Consider the following 24,024-nt stretch of genomic DNA (forward strand, 5'->3'; position numbering starts at 1 on the left):
TGTGGATTCACTTTTGTGTTCTTGGACGTTAGTCTGGGGCGCCGTCTACCATTAGGTATGCTAGCCGCTCCACCCGCTGATCTCCGCAAGGGATGTGAGGACTCTAAAACTTCACCAGGGCCTCCGTCGGCATATGGGTGAGTAGATAATGGCTGAATTTTCATTTTTGGGTGCGCTATCCCTTTAAGATGCTCTAATTGCCATTTCACTGTGACGTTAATGCAGGACTAAAATCACCTGAGCTTCTTCCATTAAATTCATGAGCTTATTATCTACAAAATTGTCCTCAGTGATAGTTTTCCGGTCATGGGTTCACCTCACAGTGTTCTTTCTGCAAACTAAAGATTACCAAAGACCTTCTATCTCTATATTGTTAGTAAGGTTTGTATGTTATTCACTTACTTGCTGTGCAGCGTCCTGTGTTCGCTCTCTAGCGTTCTCTGTTTGCCTTTCAGTGCAGCGTGCTGACTGATCAGCTGCTCGTACTCATGCGCTTGCCTCTCATGAACGCTCAGCAGGCGTTCATGGTCGCTGAGCACGCTTTCTCTGCCCCGCCATGCCTCCTCGCGCTGCCTCTGCCACGACTCTACCTCCGACTCCAAAGCAGTGACTTGGCCTTGCAGCACGGCATTCTGGGCCATGAGAGATGCACTTTGGGAAGACAGCGTGGAGTTCTCCACCTAAGACACAGTAGAGGCCATTAGAATTCAGTGCTAAAAAATTATCTGGAGAAATATAGTACAGAAAATATTACTTATTAGCTCAGTTTTACAGAAATACTGTGCGACTAAACTGGATGTTGTTCACCTGTATTTTTGCTGTCTGAGTGTGTAAGCCTGAATTCTGTTCCTGCAGAGTGGTGATGTGTCGCTGCAATGCCAACATCTGGTTGTTAAGAGATGAGTTCTGGTTCTCCAGCTGTTTGAGCTGCCCCTTCAACAGACTGCTCTCTGTCTGCAGGGAGGCATTCTAGAGAAAACAATGACACCAAAACAATTAATAACTCAACAAAAAAAATTCCAAGTGGTAAATAAGAACACATCAATGAATTCCTCTGACAATAATGGTCAATTAATACAATTACTCACCCCCATGTTACACTGAATTTATAACGAAAACTGTTTTTCTCACATGCCTCCACAGTGAACAAAGAATCCCAAAACTGAGAAAAGTCTTGATGAAGTTAAGTCATAGGGTTTGTGTTTAACAACAGCAAAACTATATCAAAACATACTCTCACAAAACTTGTCGAGTGTAATCAAAGTCTCATTTATCCAGTCGCATGCTCAGTACTTCCCAAACAGACAGCCCTCTCTGATAGGGAACTGAACGGAAAGTGAAACTTCTCTATGTTCTTGATTAAACAAGAGGGAGGGGGAGGATTCCTTTGATATACAAAATACATATGAACATGTAGTGCACATTGTGTGAAAAATGTGAATTATAAAAAAAAAATAATAATAGGAAAATAAACATAAATGAACATTAAATATGCAAACAGAATGATAAAATGTACAGTGAGGTTTTTATTCAGGAATTAAACAACAAAAATCTTACATTCTTTTCCACATCAATGAGATGATCTTTCATTCGTAGAAGCTCAGCAGTAGCTGACCCTTGACCCCTGTCACTTCCTGAGTGGTGCTGGGAGTTATGGTTTTCTTCCCCCTGGAAAAAAAACATATATTGTCACACACTACAATACAACATCTCATAATGGGGAAGGATTTTTGGTAAGAATTTGTATGCATGTCCGTACAGTGGCTAGCTCAGCACGTAGTTTAGTGTTGAGTGTCTTGCTCTCCTCGAGTTTCTTTTCTAGACAGGAGATTTTCTCCTCTTTAATCTTCATCGTCTGTTGGACAGTTTCCTCAAGCCGAGACTCCAGCAGCCTGTACCTGCTGACATGACATGCACACCAAAGAAATCAATCAGTCAATCAATTATTCATCTGAGCTTCATCTCTACTATGGCTGTTGGCGTCAACACATACGTCTCGATGCGACTAAGGTCAGATCATAACGTTTTTTGTTTTTTTAATCGCATATATTGTGTGTTGCTATTTTTGTCTCTTCAGGGCACTCTCATCAAACTGCCACAGCGGCTCTCTGTCTCCTGCTGCTACTGCTGCTGATGAAAAATGGGACACCACTGCACTTTTAAATGGCTCATTTCACTTTGGAAAAACTACCAGACAGTTGACAAGGGAACAATAAGTAAGTAAGTAAATTTATTTATATAGCACTTCTCACAGAGAGGACTCACAAAGTGCTTCACAAGATAAAATACAAAAAATACAATAACAGAAACAATGCAAAATACACAAAAACAAATAAAAAGTAAAGTGCAGCGAAATACAGAGATGATACAATGGACAATTAATGGAACGCAAGCCTAAACAGATGTGTTTTTAACTGCTTTTTAAAAATGTCCACGGAAGAGGCCGCTCTCAGCTCATGAGGTAGTGCATTCCACCATTTCAGTGCAACAGCCTTAAAGGCTCTATCACCTTTCGTCTTTAATCTTGTGTGAGGGACAGTAAGTAGGTGGCCTTCAGCGGACCGCAGTGACCTGACAGGACAGTGAAAGGACACCAGATCCGTCAAGTATGCAGGTGCTTGACCATGGAGGGCTCTGTAAGTGATGGTTAGAATCTTGTGCTGGATCCTGAAATTAACAGGGAGCCAGTGCAGGGATGCCAGGACTGGAGTGATGTGAGTGAACTTATGAGATCTGGACAGAAGCCTGGCGGCAGCGTTCTGGACTAGTTGGAGGCGGTCTAATGAAGTTTTATTGAGACAGGTGAAAAGAGAATTACAGTAATCCAGACGTGAGGAAATAAAAGCATGGATGATCATTTCTAGCTCGGAATAAGTTAACATGGATCTGAGTTTGGAAATGTTTTTGAGGTGGAAAAAGCAGGAGCGAGTGACAGTTTTGATGTGGTCATCGAAGAGCATGGCCTGATCAAATGTGACCCCAAGGTTTCTCAACTTGGGGCGCACATTTGCACTGAGGGACCCTAAGCAGCTGGCCACTTTAGATGCTGAGGCATCAGGTGCAATAATTAAAATCTCAGTTTTAGCTGCGTTCAACTGAAGGGAGTTAGAAGACATCCAGTCCTTAATTACATTCATACAATCGTACAGTGAGTCAATTCCATCGGTCCTATCAGGGTTAAAAGAAAAATATAACTGGAGGTCATCTGCATACATATGGTATGAGATACCTTCAAAATTGCTGATGACATCTCTGAGAGGGAGCATGTATAGCGTAAAGAGGATAGGCCCAAGCACTGAACCTTGGGGCACCCCGCAAGAAAGGGGGGCAAACTCTGATTTATGAGGGCCAACAGCCACAGAAAAGGATCGATCAGACAGATAGGATTTAAACCAATGAAGAGCGGTCCCTGAGATTCCTACCCTGTCCCTCAGCCTGTCTAAAAGGATGTGGTGATCAACAGTGTCAAAGGCTGCACTGAGATCAAGCAGAACCAGGATAGTGGATTTACCGGCATCGGAGGCCATCATGATGTCATTGGAGACCCTGAGAAGAGCAGTTTCTGTGGAATGTAACTGACGATAACCGGACTGAAATTTATCTAAGATATTGTAACTGTTCAACGCTGTCACTAACTGGTTTGCAACTGCTTTTTCTAGAATCTTAGATACAAAGGGCAGCTTGGAAATGGGCCGGTAGTTACTAAGAACATCGGGGTCCAGATTGGGCTTTTTGAGAAGCGGCTGAACAACCGCTTGCTTGAAATGGGACGGGACACGACCAGAAACCAGTGAGCTATTGATTATGGAGAGCAGAGATGGACCAATAGTGCTGAAAACATTTTTCAGCAAAGTTGTGGGCAGGATATCCAGCGGACTAGAAGAGATCTTCATAGTGCACACAAGATCTGCTAAGTCTTGTAAGGAGACAGGTGAGAAATTGTCAATAATTGACTGTTGTTTGGGAGGATCAGGAAGGGAGGAGGAGGAGGGTGTTATACTGGCCTTGACACTGGCAACCTTATTCACAAAATACATTAAAAAATTGCTACAGTCCTCATCAGAGGACACAGGTAGAGCAGGCGGTTGCGCACCAGTAATGCTACTTATAGTGTCAAAAATGACCCTGGGATTTCTCTTGTTGGAGATGATGAGATTTTTAAAATAAGAGGCTCTGGCTACCCTAACAACAGAATTGAATTCAGCTAACAGTTCTTTAAAATAAAGACGATGTACATGAAGCTTGCTTGATTTCCACAAGCGCTCAGCTCTCCGACATTTACGACGAAGGCAGCGGATGTCGTCGTTCAGCCAGGGAGTGGGATTAGCTGCGGGGATAGTTCGAGGCTTTAAAGGAGCAATCTTATCAAGAATAGCAGAGCAGTGTGAGTTAAAAGTTAAAACTTGGGAGTCAACGTCAACATTAATACTAACAGGCTGCGCCACACTGTTAAAAGCGAATGAGAATTTCTCAGCAGAGAGGTTATTTAACATACGGGTGAGTTTTGTACGCTTGCTGGTTGAACAATCAGAAATAATAGACAAATTAAACAGGATGCAGTTGTGATCAGTGACGGGCAGCTCCTCAGAGACGATACAATCAATGTCCAAACCAAGTGTAAAAACAAGGTCCAGCGTGTTTCCCTTAATGTGTGTCGGGCCATTGACATGTTGCACAAAATGAAAAGATTCGGTGAGATTTATAAAATTATTAGCAAAGGAGTTTGTGGTGTCATTTACAGGCACATTAAAATCCCCAAGCATTAAAATTCTTTGAAATTTAGTGATGGAAGCCAAAAAGTCACTGAATTCAGCCAGAAAGGCGCCATTAATACCAGGAGGGCGATAAATTAAAATACAATAAAACGGGTTAGAGCGGCCAACTTTAGAAATAAGCAGTTCAAATGAGGTAAAAGTTCCACAATTCACTCTCCTCGAGGAGAAACTGTCTTTGTACAACAAAGCAAGGCCACCACCGCGGCCAGTGGTCCTTGGGGCACATATGAATGCGCAATCAGGCGGGCATAGCTCCTTCATGGACACATAATCTTCATCCCTTTGCCAGGTCTCGGTGAAAAACATGAAATCTAAATCTCTAGCGATGAAAAAATCATTCAGCGTGAATGATTTGTTATTGATCGAGCGAGCATTCAACAATGCCAGCTTAAGAGACTTGGGACCAGCTTTGCAGACAGATGATTGTGACAGTGGTTGCAGATACCGGAAATTGTGGGTTGTGTGGTTTTGACGTTTGTGATGTCTGTTGTTCATTACTACGGGTATGAAGGTGGGAGTTTGTGGGACAGTAGAGACTAGCCCAGTAGTTGGGGCAATAGGAAAGCAGGAGGGATTGTCTGTAGAGGTTAGTGGCAGCTGGAGCCTGTAGGGGGAGCTGCGGGAGGCAATGTCTACAGAATGCTCCGTAGAAGAAGAGGCAGGCACTGAGAAGGGGGTGTGGCACGTAAACAGTCACGCATGTGTGAGTGGCGTTGTGTGTACGGTATGCTGTATGTTGGCTGCTAACACGCGGCTTCCTAACTTGCTCGGGTGAAGTCCGTCATGTCGATAAAAGGAGGGGCGGTTCCAAAATAAGTTAAAATTGTCTATGAAATAAAACCCGTGGATATTGCAGGCGGTTCGGAGCCAAGACTGGAGTTGAAGGAGCCGACTGAACCGCTCTGCGCCGAGGCCGAGTGTGGGAAGAGGGCCGCTGATGAAGATTGACATCCCGCAGTCTTTTAAGGCAGAAAACAGACTGTTAAAATCGCTCTTTAGCAGCTCAGACTGACCCCGGACCACGTCGTTGGTTCCGATGTGCAAGATCAGACGTTTAATGGAGTGTGGAAATGATTGCAGTAGGTCCGGGAGTTTATCTCTGATTTTTGTGACAGTGGCTCCTGGAAAACAGTGGGTGGTGGAATTAAAAAAGCGAATGTTCCTGGTTATGGAGTCACCCACTATGGCGGTGGTTGGGGGGAACAGTGGCCGAGGACGAGGGGGCGAGCGCCGCTGCTCTGTGGGGACTGTTTGCGGAGTGTGCGGAGAGGTCACAACCTCAGCGGTGGCTGGGGGCTCACACGACCCTTCACGGCATGGAAGACCGCCGGAGCGTCTCGCCCTGAGAGCAGCCTCCTTCACGATCCTGCGCCTGGAGGAGGAGGTCGCGGACCTGAACGGGGGTCCCGAAACAGACCCCACAACCCCCCGGGCTGCTGGCAGTGAATCAGTCGAAGGGCAAACAGGAGGGGAATGGACAGTTTGCAGCAGAGGGAATTCCTCAACAGGGAATTCCTCAACACTCAAGATGTTATATGTGTTCTCCAGTTGGAGCTCACAAGGTGGAGCATGTATCGGGCTGGACCTCGCTCGCTTTTTTCCATGTACTGTGGACCATGGCTCTTGGTTGGGAGTGGAGTTGTTAGTTCTGAACCTCGGATTTGGACTGAAGGTGAAAGTAGCTAAAGTTGCACTGCTGCTCGCCCATTTAGGCTTGGCCCCCAGCAGCAGCCACGGGTCCTCCGCCGGAGGATGTGGGGCTGCAGCTGAGGAGGCCGGCCTGGATGTCGCTGTGGCGGCTGGATCATCAGCTCGGAGCTGAGGAGCCGAGGCTGACCGCTCAGCTGGGGCCGAGCCAGTGGGGTTGGGATCTGCTGTATCCATGGAGCCGGGACCAAATTCTGGGATGGTTGAGTCCAGATCCGCAGGATTGCCAGGGGGACCAGGACCTGGAGCGACAACCGAGTCAAGCCGCGCCTCTTCATCGCTAATCCAGTAGAGGTTTGAAATGCGCTGCTCCAGCTCTGCGATCTTCTGGGTTTTGTGGATACAGCTGTCACAGTGGTGTGGAGAGGTGAGTGGAGCCATGGGGGACAGATGGGGTAGCCAAGGAAGCAGAAAACAAGCTCCAGCAGCAACGGTGTAATGCGTAATGACGTGATTATATTCTCCAGAAAGCTACCTTCTCAAAGTTTTTTTTTTTTTTTTAGCAGTTGGTATGAGCCACAGTAAAAACTTAAAAACTTACAAACTTACGCGCAGGGACTCCAAAAGTGTGTTGACTCAGATCAGGGTGGGTTGGGGTCCGGTAGAAAGCGGGACTTACCGGCGCGTAGAGATGAATGAGTGTCCTGGAGAAACCAGTGAGTTTCGCCAGGTAGCTGCAGTCACTCCGGTGTCCAGAAAATGGCACAGAAGGTGTAAAAAGGCTTCTGGGGTGGCCGAAGTGTTCACAGGGACTTTTACTCTCAGGCAGGCAGTATCATTGTAGTTAATCCAGTTGTAGAGCAGAGAAAAACTAGATTGTTGCTAAAAGTTAGCGAAACTCTAATGAAGTTTGGGGTGCGGCTGTGTCACCAGTCACCTGTGTCCAAAAAGCTCAAAATCCGCCGATCAAAAACACGAGATCGGCCATCCGGCCAAACGAACAGACTTTAAACAAATAAAATCATTAAAAGTAGTTCATTAGACGTGGCATAAAACTGGTTTAAAGTTATAAATTAAGAGCCGAGGTGACGGAGGACGCCGACTCAAGCTGGAAGCGGAAGGATAATATGCACCTGCAGAGACAAAAATATTAGTGTCTCTTGTTTTGTGGGGATCCATAGTAAAACCCAGAGTGACTCTTGAGCTGTATTTCTTTTTGTAGTTAAAAACTGGACTGGGACTGAACTGTGAAGGGTTGTCAGGAAACAACCCTGGCCTGTGGTTTGGCATAACTATTTTCTATTTTATAATAATTTCTCAGACGTGACACTGATGAGTACTCCACTTCATTTAAAAAGCATCAAACCTTGCATTAATTTGATTTCCAATCAAGACACTCTAGTAAGAATGGCTTCACATTGTTAATATGTAATTGCAAAATGCAAAAAAAGATGGAATTTTAAAAAAAAGCAATTAATCATTAATACAATTCATTGTTTGACAGCCCTGATTTCTACACATACAATATCATTTCAATCTGATTAGTCACCCTGGAATGAGACTAAAACAGCAGCTTATCAAAACTACCTGTCCTCCAGTGTGTGTTCTTGCTGTAGTAGTTTTTCTCTGTTCAGTCCGATCTTCTCCAGTTCTTCATTGAGTCTCTCTAACTCAACACTCTGCTGCTGAACACTCAGCTTCTCTGACACCAGCTCCTGCACGCATAAATACATGACACACAGCCATGAAGCTCATATACATCAACATTTCCACGCAGATGATATAATGCATGTCAGGGTTAAGATCAATGCCAATCATGGAACCCATCAGCTACTGATCTAATGAAGATAAGCCTCTTGAGGGAACTGCTGATATTTTGGGAGTTCCAGTGTTTTAAGCTGATATCCAGGCCAAGACTTCTTCTTCTGTGCAGCAATCATTTTTGCTACTCTGGGGCTGTTCCTGACTCAGATATCTGCCCTCAGAATCAGATTACGCTGTTTAAAACAAATATTTGACTATTCATTCCACTTTTTTCCCATACAGAGTTTGCGAGTTTGAACGAGTTTCACGTAATACAAACAAGCCACGTTAACCCTCCGAGCTAATTCATGCTAAATACACTAATAAGGAATCAGAAATAAGCAAAAAATAAATAAAATTCCGACACTAGAAAGCAAAGAAAAGCCAGAGACTGTATCATATTAAGTTGCTGTGAGCTGCATATGAATGCAGATTTAAAAAAGCTAAAAAAAAAATAATCGAACTTGTCATCAGACAATAGCCAATGGGTTCCTAGACTGCATTTCGGCCACTGCATTCCACCTCTCCACACAGACTGTTACCTGTAGGGTTGCAGCAATATACCTGTTTTAAGGTATACCGTGATATGAAAACTGACAGTTATCATACCTTGTATATTTGTTATCTAGGATATTTTTTTTTTTAAAATACAACTGGATGGAGAATCCCCCTTTATTTTAGTTATTTTCAAAAGGGAGACTTTTTATACATACTTCTATAAAAATGATTTCAAGTGTCTTATAGTTATAAACCTTTATTCGACCATAAATGACACTTCCTTTTCTGTCCTTTAAGGATCATTCTAATTGATAATAATAATAATCCTGTAATACTGTGATGCCACTAAATTTTCTGAGATGGTTATTGTACTGTGAAAATCTTTACCACTGCAACCCTAGTTACCTGCAGCTCAAATGTGTTTGGTCAATACTGCTCATTCGGATACCAAAATCTTGTCATGTTGCCTACGGATGCAAAATATGTTTATAGAGATATGAGCAATGCAACCTGTAGGTGTTGGGCCAATATTAGTCTTGTATTGAAAACGTGACATAGGGCATATGGATCAGTACTATTCAATTTTGATTGTTAGCTCATTCTGGACTTTTTCGCTGCCCTGGAGGTATGCATCCTCATGAGATGGAATTTGCTAAGTTCAAATTCAAAGTTCCATTTTTCCTCTTACCTCTCTCAGAGTGGCCAGAGTCCTCTTGTCAATCGTTGCCTGTTTCTGCAGCTCCTTGTTCTCCCTTTCCAACTCCTTGGCTTTGACTGACACTTCCTTCAGCCTATCCACTTCCTTACTCAGAGCCACACCCTCTTTCTGCACTGTGGCCAATCGCCTGGCTTTCTCCTCCAGTTCTGTCTCTTTGCCCTCCAGCTGGGTTCTGATCCTCCAGCTCTCCTTCTCCAGGTGTTTCCTGCCCTTCTCTGACTGCTCCAAGTCCAGCTGGAGCTTCCTCCTCTCCTCCTCAACTTCCTCTCTCCTTTTCCGCTCCTCCTTCAGTTCTTCCACTTCTCTTCTCAGCTCCTCCTCTCTGGCCTGAGTCTCCTGCTTTTCTCTCTCTTCCTCCTCCCTCTCGTCTTTGCTCTTCTGTATTTCCTCCTCTAAGCGATGCTTCTCCTGGTTCAAAGCTGCCAGGTTCAGCTCCAGCCTCTCTACCTTCTTCCTCTCTCCTTGTGCCTCCTCCCTGGCCTCTTCCAGCATCCTCTGCAGATCCTGTGTCTCTCTCTGTGCCTCTTTGTGCTCCTCCTGGAGGGTGGCCAGGCGGGCGGATGAGGAGCGCAGGTTTTCCAAGGAGCAGCGCAGGTCCAGGTTCTCCTTTGACATTAGGCTGTTTTCTGCCTCATACTTTTCCAGTCGCTGCTGCTCCCGCTGGGCCTCCTCTGCCTCCCGTTTCAGCCTGTGCACCTCCTGCTCCAGGGAGGACACCTGCTTTTCTAGAGTCTCTGACCGCTCGCTGCATGCACGCAGAGAGGCCACCTGGAAGCAAAATACAGATGTTGGTCCCATGATTTCTGTATCAATTCATTTAGCTTTTAAGAATACATTCTACATAAGGTGTATATTTAATATACTGTTACTATTATTATTATTACCTCTCTGTTCAGAGCGTCCCTGCTCCTCTCCAGCCTCGCCACCTCTCGCTCCACCTCTTCACACCGCCGTGCCCTTTCCCTCAGCCTCTCTGCATCCTCACTGGCTAGTTTGAGTTGTGTCTCTAAGCTGGCCAATCGGGAGCTGGTGTCAGTGATGTTCTGGTGCAGCAGACGGTTCTCTGTTTCCACCTCACGGACTCTTGCCTCGCTGTTTGACTGAGCGCGCTCTTGTAGGGACACCACAGCATCAGAGAGGTGCTGCTTCTCACTCTCCAGCTCTGAGATCTGTTGGACAGGATGAGCCGGATACAGTGTGAACAAAGGATGCATTTTTCTTTGTCTTATAATGAACATTAACAATGTCTTACCCAAGTGTGTGTGTCAAAGATATAATATGTAACTTTTTTGCCTTAAGTATCTAAAAACGAGACCAGTGTTGTATATATTGTTGGGTTGTGTGCTCTGCATTATCCCAAATGTTTCCAACAATGTTAAAACCCAGAGGAATCTGTCATTTTAATCCAGGACACTGTTTGTGGTCTGGTGATCTGGTCGCCATCGCCTGTCAGTGGTATTCCTTGTGCACATCTGGCCCAGAAGCAGCCTCCAAGTGGCCCGGCTAGGAATGAGTACTGAAACCTGGTATTAAATTGCCCGGGGCAAAATGAATTAAGACCATAGTATTAATAAGCTCCAACGTTATCGACTCTTTTATCGTTACTTTTCAAAGTTTTGGTTTCATGTATCATCGTGCTGCAGCCTCTCTCTTGCTGTCAGCATGTCGGTGGTGACCTCCCTCACACAGCAGTGTGAGGTCAGAGAACAGCTGAGAGGCTGCAGTGCAGATGAACGGAATATAACTTAAAGATTACTCTAGTTTACAACAACTACGCTTGTTACTGTAGGTAAGTGCAATAAAACCTTCACCAGTAAAGAGCTGATAGACTACTTTATCAATGTTCAGCAAGTGGATAGCATTCTTTCAATCTGCTCTGTCCACAGTCTCTCATTCACCGCTGTTTTTATTCTGTTTCTGCAATACTGATGTTCCTTGGTCAGATATTCAACAATTTTTTTTGTTTTTTTTTGTTTTTTTATTTCAAATGTGAAACGATAAACATTGCTACTTTTACTATGTCAATTTACATTTGTTAAAAATTTGTCATTACAAAAAGCTATAAAAAATTTTTTTTAAATTGTCAGTGGGTTGCTCGCTGCTGAAAATGTCTGGCCAAACAACATTTTCTGGTTTTAAAATCTGGCCTACTTGAGATTATAGTTGAATAGCCCTGCTATACACTTTTAAGGTTTTGGTCATTTTTTAACTATACGTTTTACTGAGTGAAGTATTTTAGTCTTAGACATCTGGATCCTAAGTTAGCAGAGAAATATGCTGAGCTAATGTTAGCAGTAGCTTGGCTCCAACCCCTGCTGTGCTGAAAAGCATTGGAGAAACACTAACTATTTTTTTTACTGCTTTACAAGTGCTTTATTGTGTGTTTTAACTGGCCGAAGTCACTGGGTGTGTTTGCTTTGGAGAGGAGGAGTTATCCGAGAAAAAATGTGAGCACACATTAGCAGGTGCTGGGCAAGAAGCTCCACCGAAAAACTGCTTTAAAAAACTGCTATGAGACTGCTTTATTGTTTTTTTTTTTACTGCCGTTAATCACTATGATTGTTGAAAAACTTTTATCTGGATCAAAATGATCCAGACTTGGAAATACCACCTTTTGCTGTCCAGGATCATACAATCCATCTTACCTTTGTGCTGAGTGGATTGGATGAACCTGATCCAGGTGCAAATGTTTTAAAATTGGCAAATCTGGATAACCAGTGCTCTAAATGGGACTAAATATGACAATGTAGGCATGTAGGCATGTTTTGTTTGATATTGACATTTTATGAGGACATCATCCTTTTTTTTTTAACTTTACTGTACTGAGAAGCTTAATAGGTAGCCTGATATCTACTTCATCCATTTTATCACAGTAACTGTCAAACAAATCAAGTGCAAAGTATAGATAGATGCATATATATTTGAGCAATTTAAAAGTTTTATTCCAATTTGTTCCTGAAATTCACCCTGAATCCATCTTTCAGCTGGGATCAGGATAATCCTGATTTTTTGGATCAAAGGTATTCCAATTATACCAAAAGGTTTTGAACAACACAAACTGAAAACTTGATCTGGATCCAAACCAAGATTGAAATACATGATCTAATATAATTTCAGAATCCTTTTTTCCTTTTTAACAACCCATATTCAAGATTTGATCCAATCTGATAGCTGAAATGCAATCAGATTATTTCTAAACAACTGGGCCCAGGAGAGGAGGAGACCTTTGAAGATAATTCAGCTCCTGGTAGAAACCTCCTATATATGAACACTGAAAGAATCCTAACCGTCTTATTGTTCTTACTGTTTTGATTGAGAGATACCTCACGGCAGAAAATAACATATTGTACATTTAACTACCTGTCTGTCTTTCTCAGCCTTAAGAGTGTGCAGTTCTCTCTCCAGACTCTGCTTTTCCTTCAATATTTCTTCTCCCAGCGACTCCATGTCCTGATTGGTCAGTCTCTCCTGGTCCAATAAACCCTGGAGCCGGTCCAACTAACAAACAAACAAGTTATTAGTACCATACAAATGAGTAACAAGTCATGGAACATGATCAGTTCTTCCCTGTTATACTCTCCTCCTACCTTCTTGCTGAGGCTTTGGTTCTCCCTGTCCAGCTCCTGGGTGTGGAGCTGCTGCTCCTGCATAAGGTGGTTCTCCTCTTTCAGTCTCTCTATAGAGGCCTGAAGCTCCCGGTTCTCCTTCTCCAGCTTCAACACCCGACTGGAAACACACTCGTTCAGCTCATGGACTAACGACTTACGAGCTGCAGCACAGAAAAATACTTCAGCTTGGACAAATATAGAGACTGACATTTCTGGACTCAGACATAGAACAGGGTATAACAGAAGAGAAAACAAAGTGCATGTCTTACTCTCTGTGTTAGTGTTGTCATGGTTCTTGGTCAGCTGTTCCAGCTCCCAGCCCAGATGAGCTGACTCGTTCATACTCTGTTTCTGTCCAATCTCCAGCAGCATGTTCTCTTCCACCAGCTCTTCCAACCTCCGACGCTCATTGTCCCTCTCCTGCACAACACAGACACGATTAGCAAACCAGCAAACCTAACCTAAAATATCTGATGCATGGCATTTAGACTGATAAACTCTTGATAATGCTGTAGTGTAATACCATTTCCAGGTCGTGTATTTTAGCTCGAAGTAATAGGTTGTCTTTCTCCAACGTGTGTAGTTTATCACAGCGCCCCCTGGAGGCTGAGAGCTGCTCCTCCAACAGGACCTTTGTCTCCATGAGAGTCAGGTTGTCCTCACGAAGCTCCTGAATGACCCCACACACACAAACACACACACACATACACAGTGAGGGGGCTGCCAGTGCCAGCTGCTGAGTAAGTCTGGCTGCATTGTGTGTTCATGTCTTCTCTGTCTGCTGAAAGGTTTATGCATTTCAATAACACTAATCATATCCATGCAAATTAGAGATTAGGATTCTGTATGAAGTGTCCATGTACATCATACAGTTTTAAGTCAACCTGGTATATCAACTACAGCAGTAAATGAGTATTAAACAGAACACTTAACAGAAGAACATATTAGGTCAAAATATTTATAACAAGACATTAAGTACAGCATGAAGTAGAACATATCATCACTGACAATTATGACAGTGTATGACAGTATGAAAATATACTAAAACTATGAACTATGAAAAGTGCAACATGAAAATAAATATGTATCAGTGAACCTTCACAGATCCAATATAGGGCCATAATGTCTCAGTATCTACAGACAGAGGAGGTGAATCTGATGGTGTACTGATGTGTCGAGTGAAGCTGTGTTGGTACCTCCACTCTGGTCTTGTAGAAGTGAACATCATTGAGTTTTTCTTTGCATCTGGTCAGTTCAGTCTCCAGTCGGTCGACCCGCGCTGCTTTTTCCCTCAGTGAGTCCACCTCGTCCCGGTACACTCTGACCGAACGAGCCTCACAAGACAGCGACTGGTTCTGAACCATACACACAAATTAATATGAATTTACATTAACTTAATTTGTTTAAATAATTTTGTGTAACCATTACACGTCTCGCACATAGGCAGGACAGGGATTTGATCTGATTTACACAGTAAATAGTATAATGACAATATAGTTGAATTGAACTTCTACAAAACAATTTCAGCTTTTTAGCTTAGATAAAAAAAAGACCTGTGTTAACACTTGTTTATTCTACCAACCAATAAAACTATTATTACTACAATTCCTTTAGTAAAAGGTAACAGGCCACTGTGATGCAATAAGAACCAAACTGTTTGAAGCAAATCAACAGGATTGTAAGGTATGATAAAGTCATATAAATAGATCAGCATTAACTGTATTAACTACATTCTATTTCTGATGTTTGTGTGGTGTTACTTGCTGTGCTGAGGCCTGTCGCCTGTCAAGGCTGTACTGACAAAAAAATAAACAGCAGCCAACTGTTTGACTTGGAGATAATCACACTGGCAGTGTAATTCAGCAAGTGAGGTAAGCAGATATGCTTTGCCTTAAATGGAAACAAAGGCTGTTTAAAAAAAAAATATTATTCTGGAGGCGATATGAAACAGAAAAAATACTGCAACCTGCTCATACACAACAGACTGTATAAAATAGTGGACGTCCCACGTATTAGCAACTGTAACGTCATGGTCATCAATGGATAATGTCATCCACTGGTTTGTTAACTCCCGTTTTGAAGCCTCAAGTTTGGCATTTTGGATGTCGCCATGTTGGATTTTTGGAGCCAGAATTGTACATATTTGGATGAGAGGGTCGAGCTAACCCTAACATTAGCTGCTAGCTTGGTTAGCATATTGCATTAAAGGCTGTGGTTAACAGTAGGGCTGTCAACGAATATTCTAAATTCGAATTTAAATTCGAATTTGAAAAAAAAATGGACCTTCGAATGTGAAAATTGATATTCGATTGTAGAGAGAAAAAAAAACACCACCGCAGCTGTTTGCGAGTGGGCGTTGGCCTGGGCCGCTGCACTGAAAGCACTGGACAAGCGGTTCTACTCCCAGCTGTTGTCTCCGTCACCCGGCTTGACACATCCGCTCGCGGCTCGCGCAGAAAATAGACCAGAGCCGGCCACGGAGCTGCGCGGCGCTTCGAGGCTCTTCGCAGCGCTTCCATGAGCGGTGTGGCCTGACGGGTCAGAGAGGGGGGGGCGAGCGAGAGGTCCGCGGTCATTTCTAACGTAATGTTATAGATAATTGTTTTATGTGTTTTAATGTGTAGGTATGTAAATGTTTTCAAAGACGTTTATGTTGAAATAAAAATACCTACAAGTAGTTATGTTTCCTTGTATTAATACATATACAAGTATGTTTCCTTGTATTAGTTTGCCCTCTTGTGGACATGATGCGAAAAAAAAAAAATTCGAATGGTTCGAACCTATGAGTTATTTTTAGAAGGAATATTCGAATGTCATTTTTGAGCAATTTTGACAGCCCTAGTTAACAGTGATAATGCTAATGCTAATTTTCGCTTGCAAATAATAGGCTTAAAACCATTAAAACAAAATTTACTGACTGGAAAAATTGAATATCCAACTCCTTAGAGGGTTTTTTAGTACAACCAAATGCTGAACAAGGCTTGTTTAGGCAACCAAAATGTCACAACAGCGTTCATTGTTATTCAAATTGCATTTAACTTGTATTTAAATCGCAAATTTTGTTGACATTCTATACCCAATTCAGATCACTACTGGCAGGCAGTTACTGTTTACTGTGATGACACTACCACCAAGTGGTTGCATGTACATGAGCAGGTTGCAGTATTTTTTTTCCATGATGTCATAAAGCCTCCAGAATAATACATATACATTTTCATTACTGAAGTTGTTCACCTTCAAAAAACAAAAACAACCCTTAAATCCTGTGGTTACATAAAAACTGCATTTGAACTTGTGTAGTTTGTTTCAGGTGGGGACCTGGTACAAACTTCCATATAGGTCTGATTTAGGTTAAATGTGTTATGTAGGCAAGTAAAAACATCTTATCAAACACTGAATCAGTATAAAAAAACTCACCTAACTTCACTGTACCATTTCTAATACAATTAACTCACTTATCAATGCTGGTATAGAATCTATATAAAATTTGTGTGGTGCATCCCCCACCTGAGACATAAACCATTCAGTCCAAATTGCTTTTCATCTGTCTGTTTTTCTGACCCCACAATTTTCCTCTAGTCATACAGATGTGACACTACTGATTACAAACAGGTCCTGACCTCTTGTTTCTGTTTCTGTAACTCCTGATCCAGTCGCTCTACTTCATGTTTAGAATCCATCAGCTGCTCTGTCTTCTCCTCCCTGCAAAGACACACACACGCATGCAAAAATAAAAATTTAGCATCCATGACATTTTTTTTTTTTTTTTTACAATCCATCAAGTTGTATAATCAGCCCCACACCCTGGTAATGCCTGGACAGTTGATAGTAATTAAAGAGTTTGACAGCTGACAGTAACGCCTCTCGAGAAACACACAGCAGACTTGTCTCACTGTAAGTCTTTAATATAGGCCAGTAAAAGAATCCAGACAGTATATTCTGCAGAACAACTTCAGTTGCTGTGTGTAAAGTGGGAGTGTATAGTTTATCTGTAAATAGATGGATTCTGTATGTGATTACATTGTATATCTATCAGAACTAGACAGCATAATAAGCTCTGTTGGATATATAATGACTTCCAGCTACTGCTTGTATCACCACAGTTTAGCATAAAACCAGTGATACCCACAGAAACCGTTTGGACTCTGGCGTCTAACAGTGTGCAATGAGCTGCTGCTTTAGCCACATTAAGATTTGTTTCTGTGGCTTGTCACTGTGAGTGACACCTTTCACATTACAAGCAGTCATGTGATCCAGTGTTAATGTAAAATTGTTACAGCGGCTTAAAATGATTTAACAGTTTGTGTTTAGGTTATCAATATGTAGTAATTGACTTTCTTGTGTGACTGAGACTCACAGTTCCTGTCTGTATCTGCGGAGCTTAGCCTTGGTATCAGCGAGCTCCACGGACAGATGCTGCTTCTCCTCTTTGGTCAGTCCAGACACCGTCACAGCCAATCCACCGTTATTCACTCCCACACCTCCAGCACTCTGCCCACGCTCAGGGCTGCTCAGGCCCAGGTTCCTGCACCCCTCCTGCGGCTGTTGACTGGACAGGTAGTCCCTCTCCTGGGTCAGATCAACAATCACCTGGAAGACGGAAGTGTTTTTGCTAAATTCCCACTGAAATAGCGCTACTAGCAGACTTCTGCCCACTGTCGTCTTTAAATGTGACCCATTTCCCAACATAAACGTATTCAACAGTGTGTCCAAGTGGAAAATCCTCTAAAACAGTGGTTCCCAGACAGGGTCACGGTCCAAAGGTGGGTCGCAAAAGTGACTCGCGAATGTGTCAAGTTTGGAAAAAGCACATTTATTTTGGTATGGTGAATTTCTGGAACAAAGCTCTTATTTTGAAGTGTTGTTTCCTGCTATAAAATGAGTGAGAGAACAGACAGCTACTTGTCAGAGACAGCAAACTAGCTTGACGACATGGCCAAATGCAAGTATGATTCTGAATATGTTTAACTGTGTGGACCTTGAACCAGTGACTAAGATAGAATCTGGACCCTGTGACTGGACCAGTAGGGAACCACTGCGCTACAACAGCATTACACCATTTCACACTGCAAAGTGGACTTAAATCACGATAACCAAACTAACTGCATCATATCCATCTCAAAAGAAGTAGACGACAATGACTGGTCTTTGATATTAAAACCTCTGAGAGCCACGAGAGCACTGGCGATCCCAGCCAACATCACTGTCTTGAAGAGGCTACACGAAGGTAGTGATCATGTGAAATTGAGACAACCTAAAGTACCCATTGGTACCAGCTATGTCATGCTATCTTGTTGGGAAAGGGGCTATATAAAGCTCTAATTTTGGGCAAAAGTTTGGCAAGGAAAAAAGTGGAATGGCCATTTTCAAAGGGGTCCCTTGAATTCTCACTTCAAGATGAATGAAAATGGGTTCTATGGGTACTACTGAGTCTCCCCTCTTCAGAAATGCCCTCTTTTTGCTAGTCCCATGCAGTTTTTGGCAAAAACCAAGCAGCTTTTTGCATGCAGTATAAATCTGTTATTTTTGCCTGTTCTAAACCTCTGGTTGACCTCTAGGATAATCACAGCCTCATGAAACTTCACAAGCACAAAACTAGAGACCTCGGGCATTCAGAGATGTTTGGCTTTCATAGGTACACTGACAATAATGATGTTTCTCAGCAGTTTCCAGAACAGAGGAGCTTGCCATCCAATCGGCAAAAAATGCAATTCTTACAGAAATCTCTTCATGTCAGAAGTTGTGGATAGCAAATCAGATCATGGATTTTTCTGTGGAGTTCCGGGGGTATTTTTGAGGGATTTTTGGCCTTTTTTTTCAATTCTGCAATGTTCAAAAATGCTTAAATTTAGACCCAAATCTGTGTAACAAATGGTATGCTGCAGCAACTTAAGAGACATAATTGAGCATGGTATGGCAATCAAATACTTCCGTCATAATGTTCTAAGCCCCTATACACTCTAAACTGTAAAGTTTGAACAGGTGCCTAACCAAAACACAGTGTTTGTGGCATATTTATGACTTGAAAACCCTGACACACAGTGCTGAGCTGCACCTCAAAATAGTCTTCAGGTTCTTAGCTTTCACATGCACTTACACTTACCACTCCTACATGGCATATACTGTTGACCTGCCCCCCCCCCCCCCCCCCCCCCCCCCATAAAGACAAAACTTGTTCTATGGTGGGTCTACAGGGGTCAATGATGGATATTATAATTGTATTCATACTCGTCATTATTAATACAGTGAAATACTAATATCAGCCTGGCAGTGGTCTGTGTGTGTGTGTGTGTGTGTGTGTGCGTGTGTGTGCGTGCGTGCATGTGTGTCTCAGTACCTCACTGGCTTTGTCTCTCTGGTCAATCAGTTGCTGTAGCGATGCAGCCATGTTGCGGGACAGTGGTTCCAGATCTTCGTGTGGGAGCTCTGATCCTTCCTCCATCCAGGACAGGTCAAGAACATTCAGCTGGTTATGGGTCACCTGCAACACACAAAATAATGTTAAAAAATGCAGCATAAGTTAGGCTGGATACCGTAGTACAGTGTATGGCTTCCTCCTCACACATACAAAACACTGAGCGCTCATTCTAGCGCTTTATTATATCTACTGTTAAGAATTTTTACATAAAACTTGACATTTTTTCATACTTCTTACTGCTATAATTTGGTTTCACTCTTCAACCTCAGGATTTCAACAGGACTTTAAAACAACTTGAACAATGCTTGTCCACACAGCAAGTAATGACACACTCTTCAAAGTGTCCCTTGGGCTGGAGAGGTTAACTAGCATGGTAACATCATTAGCATGACCTCATCATACAAGTAATCAAACATATAACAGCCTGTCTCAGAATTAAAGGGCTGACCTGATATGGATATATAAAGTAACTGAGCAAACTGTCTGAAAATAGAACAGAGCTGTAATGAACATCACATTGATAAAATGAATGACAAAAATGGACAGAGTCTTTAAATTGATTACTGCTGACCTAGCAGTTGTTGTTCTGTGATGTCAGCTGATGCTGGACATGTTTCATGCTGCATGGAGATAATACAGTGCTCACCATTTTAGGGCAACAGCTAACAATTATTTTAATTTTCATTTAATCTATTTTCTTGAATAATTGATTATTATTAATTATTTAGTCCATAAAATGTCAAAAAATAGTTAAAATGCTTGTCACAATTTCCATGAGCCCAAGCTTCTCTCTTCAAAGCTACCAGACTCCACAGACCAGAACAGAAATTTTAGCTCGCTGAGCACAGGCGCTGCTGGTCTACCACTGCTTCGATCAGTTACTTTGTTTGTGTTGTTGTGTGACTTTAGTGAATCCAAAGTAACCCTTTAAAACACTACACTCACACAGTGACACAAACAAATCGATTAAGGCAGTGGCAGACCTCCCATGTTCTGCGAGATAAAATTACTGTCTTTGTGAATGTACTCTGGCTTTGAAAAGAGTGAAATAACAACTTCAGTTCCTCGTTGGAAACTGCTGTCTCACAAATAATTCAAATATAGCATACACTTGAACCAACACTGTTTTTAGGTGGCTAACATTTGTTTTGCTGCTGCCCTCGTCCACAGCAGTACATTGCCTAGCTTCTGCGGCAGTGCTCCTGCCTGCTTCTCCAAGCAGGCAGTGCTATGGATAACACTGATTATGGATAAGTACCTCTTATCATGTGACTACTTACAAGTATTGTGGGTATTTATGTCAAATATTGACAACAGAGCCAACTCCATATCGTAATGAAGACTGTGAAATGTGGTCAAAAGCCCCAGAGGAAGTCATGTGGACCTTGAGTTGAGACTATAGCTGTTCAATTTTCTGCTAGTCATCATGATTCATGTTTAGCGATGATTTCAGTTAGGTTTGGAGAACACCACGATAAATTTCTGAACTTGTGATCTACGTTTATCACTGTCATGTTCCAATCATCGAACTGTGCTCTACTGACCTCCTGAATGTGAGAGACGATGGCAGCTTGGGTCTCAATGTCCAGCAGCTTGATCTTCTCTATCATCTCCTCTTTACGCTCACACTGAGAGACACACACACACACACACACACACACACACACACACACACAAATTTGAATAAAATTGTGGTTGTTTATGTTTCTCCGTAGCCCCCTTTACACCCCCTGTTTCAAGGCGGGAATACGGCGCCATTATGCTGCCTCTGTGTTCTGTGTAAAAGGCACAATCGCGGAGTAGGGGGACAGAGTTGTCTTGCCTTTAAGCTGGCAGCAAAGTTGTAACAGTACGGAAACAATGTCTGTGTAAAAGGGACAGCCAGCAGAACGGGATCATCAGCAGGACAGTTGTGACAGAATACTGTGGGTGCGACCCACAGTGAAACATTTAAAAAACAGCTAGAAGCAGTTACTAGCTAACTCAAAGAGGAAAAACAGCAGCCGAAAATGTCTGGAAATTGGGAAAGCAATGACGTTCAACAGCACCTTAACCTCAGAGCAGAGGATGAGATCTTTGAATAATTATTATTGCCATTTTAACCATTGTTATTGTTTATAAAGCGCTGCTGATGCGTATTTCATATGTCACACTAGTGGCTGACGCAATCTAAATCACACACTGAGGTGGCGTGATGTCCCCACGGTTTGGTTCTGTGAAAAAATGCAAAGGCAGCATAAAGACGGGACTCTGTAGCGGCCCTAACAATCTCTGTAAAAAGGGCCAATGCTGCTGTTATACTGGTGTCAAGCAGAACAGAACCATGGGAAATGTAGTATGATGAAGAATGTGAGTTTGTTTTACAAATGTTTATTTGACCCCTGCTGGGTGGAAGAGTGTTTTTCATGTGGCTTTATCCACCCCTCCCTCCCTCCCTCTGTCTCTCCATTCATCGCTCCCTCCTGGGCCTTTTTCTGGAACCAGTAGAACCAGTACAGGTAGGGAGGGACACAAAAAGAGGGAAGGCTGAAAGGAAGGGAGGGAAATTAGGAAGAAGGGTGTGATGAAGGGAGAAACAAAACAGCCACGTGCAAAAATAAGAAAATGAGAAAAAGGCCTGATGAAAAAAAAAAGAGCTGTGGGGTTCAGAGCCACGGGGAGAGGTGGAAACGACAGACAACAAAGAGCTGAACAAACAAACACACAGACAGAGAAAGCACCTGCGCCCCCACCTCCCACATGAATAGCCCCTCCTCTTTAATCACAGGTAACCCAATTAACTCTTCCCTCACCATATCTGGCTGATTCTTAAATTGAATGAATTTGAAAAGAATAGATCTTAAAACAGATTATTTACACTTCCAAACTTGTTCACTTAATAACTTATACAAATATTTACTCATGCATACAAAAATATCTGTATAATTACAGTGCCCTCAAGCAAGGCTCTTAAACCTTCAAACTGTGCTGACTAATACCTAAAATGTTCATTATATAGAACCATAATGGTTATTACTGTATACAAAGCACTGATGAAACTCCACGTGCATTTGGATCCTGCAGTCCCACCCTGCAGCTTATCAGCAGGCACAATGAACGGCTGTGCTCAGACATGCAAAACTAAACAGACACAAATACACTTCCTGCTGAGAGACTGGGTGGTACAGTAGAGCTGCTCTGTTTGGGCGCGAGTGTGTGTGTGTTGTTACCTGTACAGCACAGCCTAATATCAGCAACAAAAGTCTTTTCAGCTCCTCCATGCTCTTTGCTGAAAAAAAAACAACAACACAGAGACACACTGTATGTCAGGATATACACTAACATTAAATACTTTGTGGAGAAGAGTACAGAGCACAAAGTGCTCCAAATCAAAGCAACTGTCATACATATCAAAGGTCACTTTAAGAGAAAAGTTAAGTAAAAGTCACACAGCATGTCTCTGAATGCTGTTCTTCACCTCAGGCAGTGTTACAGTTTACTATGCTACAGCCAAGCTCACACTGTTCACTACACACACTCTGTTGTTATTCAATATAACAACCACAGCATAGGGCTGAGTGATATGGACAAAAATTTATATCTCAGTATTTTCTGCGAAATGGGCCACATGTTCATTTGCAAGTCAAAGCCACATTTGCTTATTAAAACAGACTGTGATCAAAATAAATGCAAAGACAGGGATTTTTTTCCTGTTTGAAAATAAACAGCTGCACAACGAGTAAATAAAAAATAATATAAAATAAATAGCACGGCTGTATGTTAATTTTAACAGGAGTTTGTAATCCAGTTGGCCTAAATCCATTGTAGTTTGAAAGAATTCAAAACCTTTGTAAGGGGAGTTGAAAAGTTGTTTTCCAGGGCCTGTCAAATGAAACTAGTGCTGGAAAATGATTTAAATATTCTTATTTCTTTAGGCTATTATTCTTATTTATGTACATAGCATCAACAGAGAGGCCGAAGGAGCGAGAGACACTGTCCGTGTTATGTAGGACTTGTATATGAAATGTCTGTTAATGGCTGCAATTTTTTTAAAACCCACCTGTTGCCTGCATCCAGTCACTGTCTCAATGTTACACATTAGACTACAACTACCAAGAAGAACAGCGATGCGCTATAATCCATCTCACATACAAACTAGCAAACAAACGCTCACCTGACACAATCAAGCAGCTCTGTTGCCCACACACGCAGCACAGCGCTGTATTGCATGTGTGCTACTGTGGTCATTACATTCATATCACAGACTGCGTAGCATGTGCAACATATAGACCGATGTGACACTGCAGACTCACTAACAGACAGATTAAACACAAAAGCAGCTCTGTGTGTCTCTGAGTGTTGCTGGAGAACTTGTGAGTGAGTGGAGTGGAGCTGTGCAGGGAGTGTGAGAGAGCAAAGATGCATACTGGCATCCGTTACTTAACGCAAGTTGACCTTACATCGATAAAAACGGTATTGTCCACATCTATATCTTGCTTGAAATTATATTGATATATTGTGCATAGTCGTTATATCGCCCAGCCCTACAACAGCACAGTTTGGAACTCAGCAAAGATG

The 24,024-nt window shown here is 42.5% G+C and overlaps 1 protein-coding gene across 2 annotated transcripts in view; it reads right to left on the reverse strand.

The window, feature by feature from the left end:
* The window catches only part of ccdc88c (coiled-coil domain containing 88C), a 92,092-nt gene that overhangs the window by 37,694 nt on the left and 30,374 nt on the right, over positions 1-24,024 (reverse strand). For both annotated transcript variants that reach the window (XM_050062388.1, XM_050062389.1), the window contains exons 5-21: positions 22,677-22,735; positions 21,012-21,095; positions 19,387-19,530; positions 17,407-17,639; positions 16,670-16,751; positions 14,246-14,404; positions 13,573-13,719; positions 13,319-13,469; positions 13,029-13,210; positions 12,802-12,939; positions 10,326-10,610; positions 9,412-10,209; positions 8,010-8,137; positions 1,760-1,901; positions 1,558-1,668; positions 808-969; positions 403-680 (exon numbers count right to left, since the gene is read on the reverse strand). In XM_050062388.1, the coding sequence (XP_049918345.1) occupies positions 403-680; positions 808-969; positions 1,558-1,668; positions 1,760-1,901; positions 8,010-8,137; positions 9,412-10,209; positions 10,326-10,610; positions 12,802-12,939; positions 13,029-13,210; positions 13,319-13,469; positions 13,573-13,719; positions 14,246-14,404; positions 16,670-16,751; positions 17,407-17,639; positions 19,387-19,530; positions 21,012-21,095; positions 22,677-22,735 (3,283 nt within the window). The remainder of the gene's footprint in view (positions 1-402; positions 681-807; positions 970-1,557; positions 1,669-1,759; positions 1,902-8,009; positions 8,138-9,411; positions 10,210-10,325; positions 10,611-12,801; positions 12,940-13,028; positions 13,211-13,318; positions 13,470-13,572; positions 13,720-14,245; positions 14,405-16,669; positions 16,752-17,406; positions 17,640-19,386; positions 19,531-21,011; positions 21,096-22,676; positions 22,736-24,024) is intronic.

Source organism: Epinephelus moara, chromosome 14, assembly GCF_006386435.1.
Source record: "Epinephelus moara isolate mb chromosome 14, YSFRI_EMoa_1.0, whole genome shotgun sequence".
Taxonomy (NCBI): Eukaryota; Metazoa; Chordata; class Actinopteri; order Perciformes; family Serranidae; genus Epinephelus; species Epinephelus moara.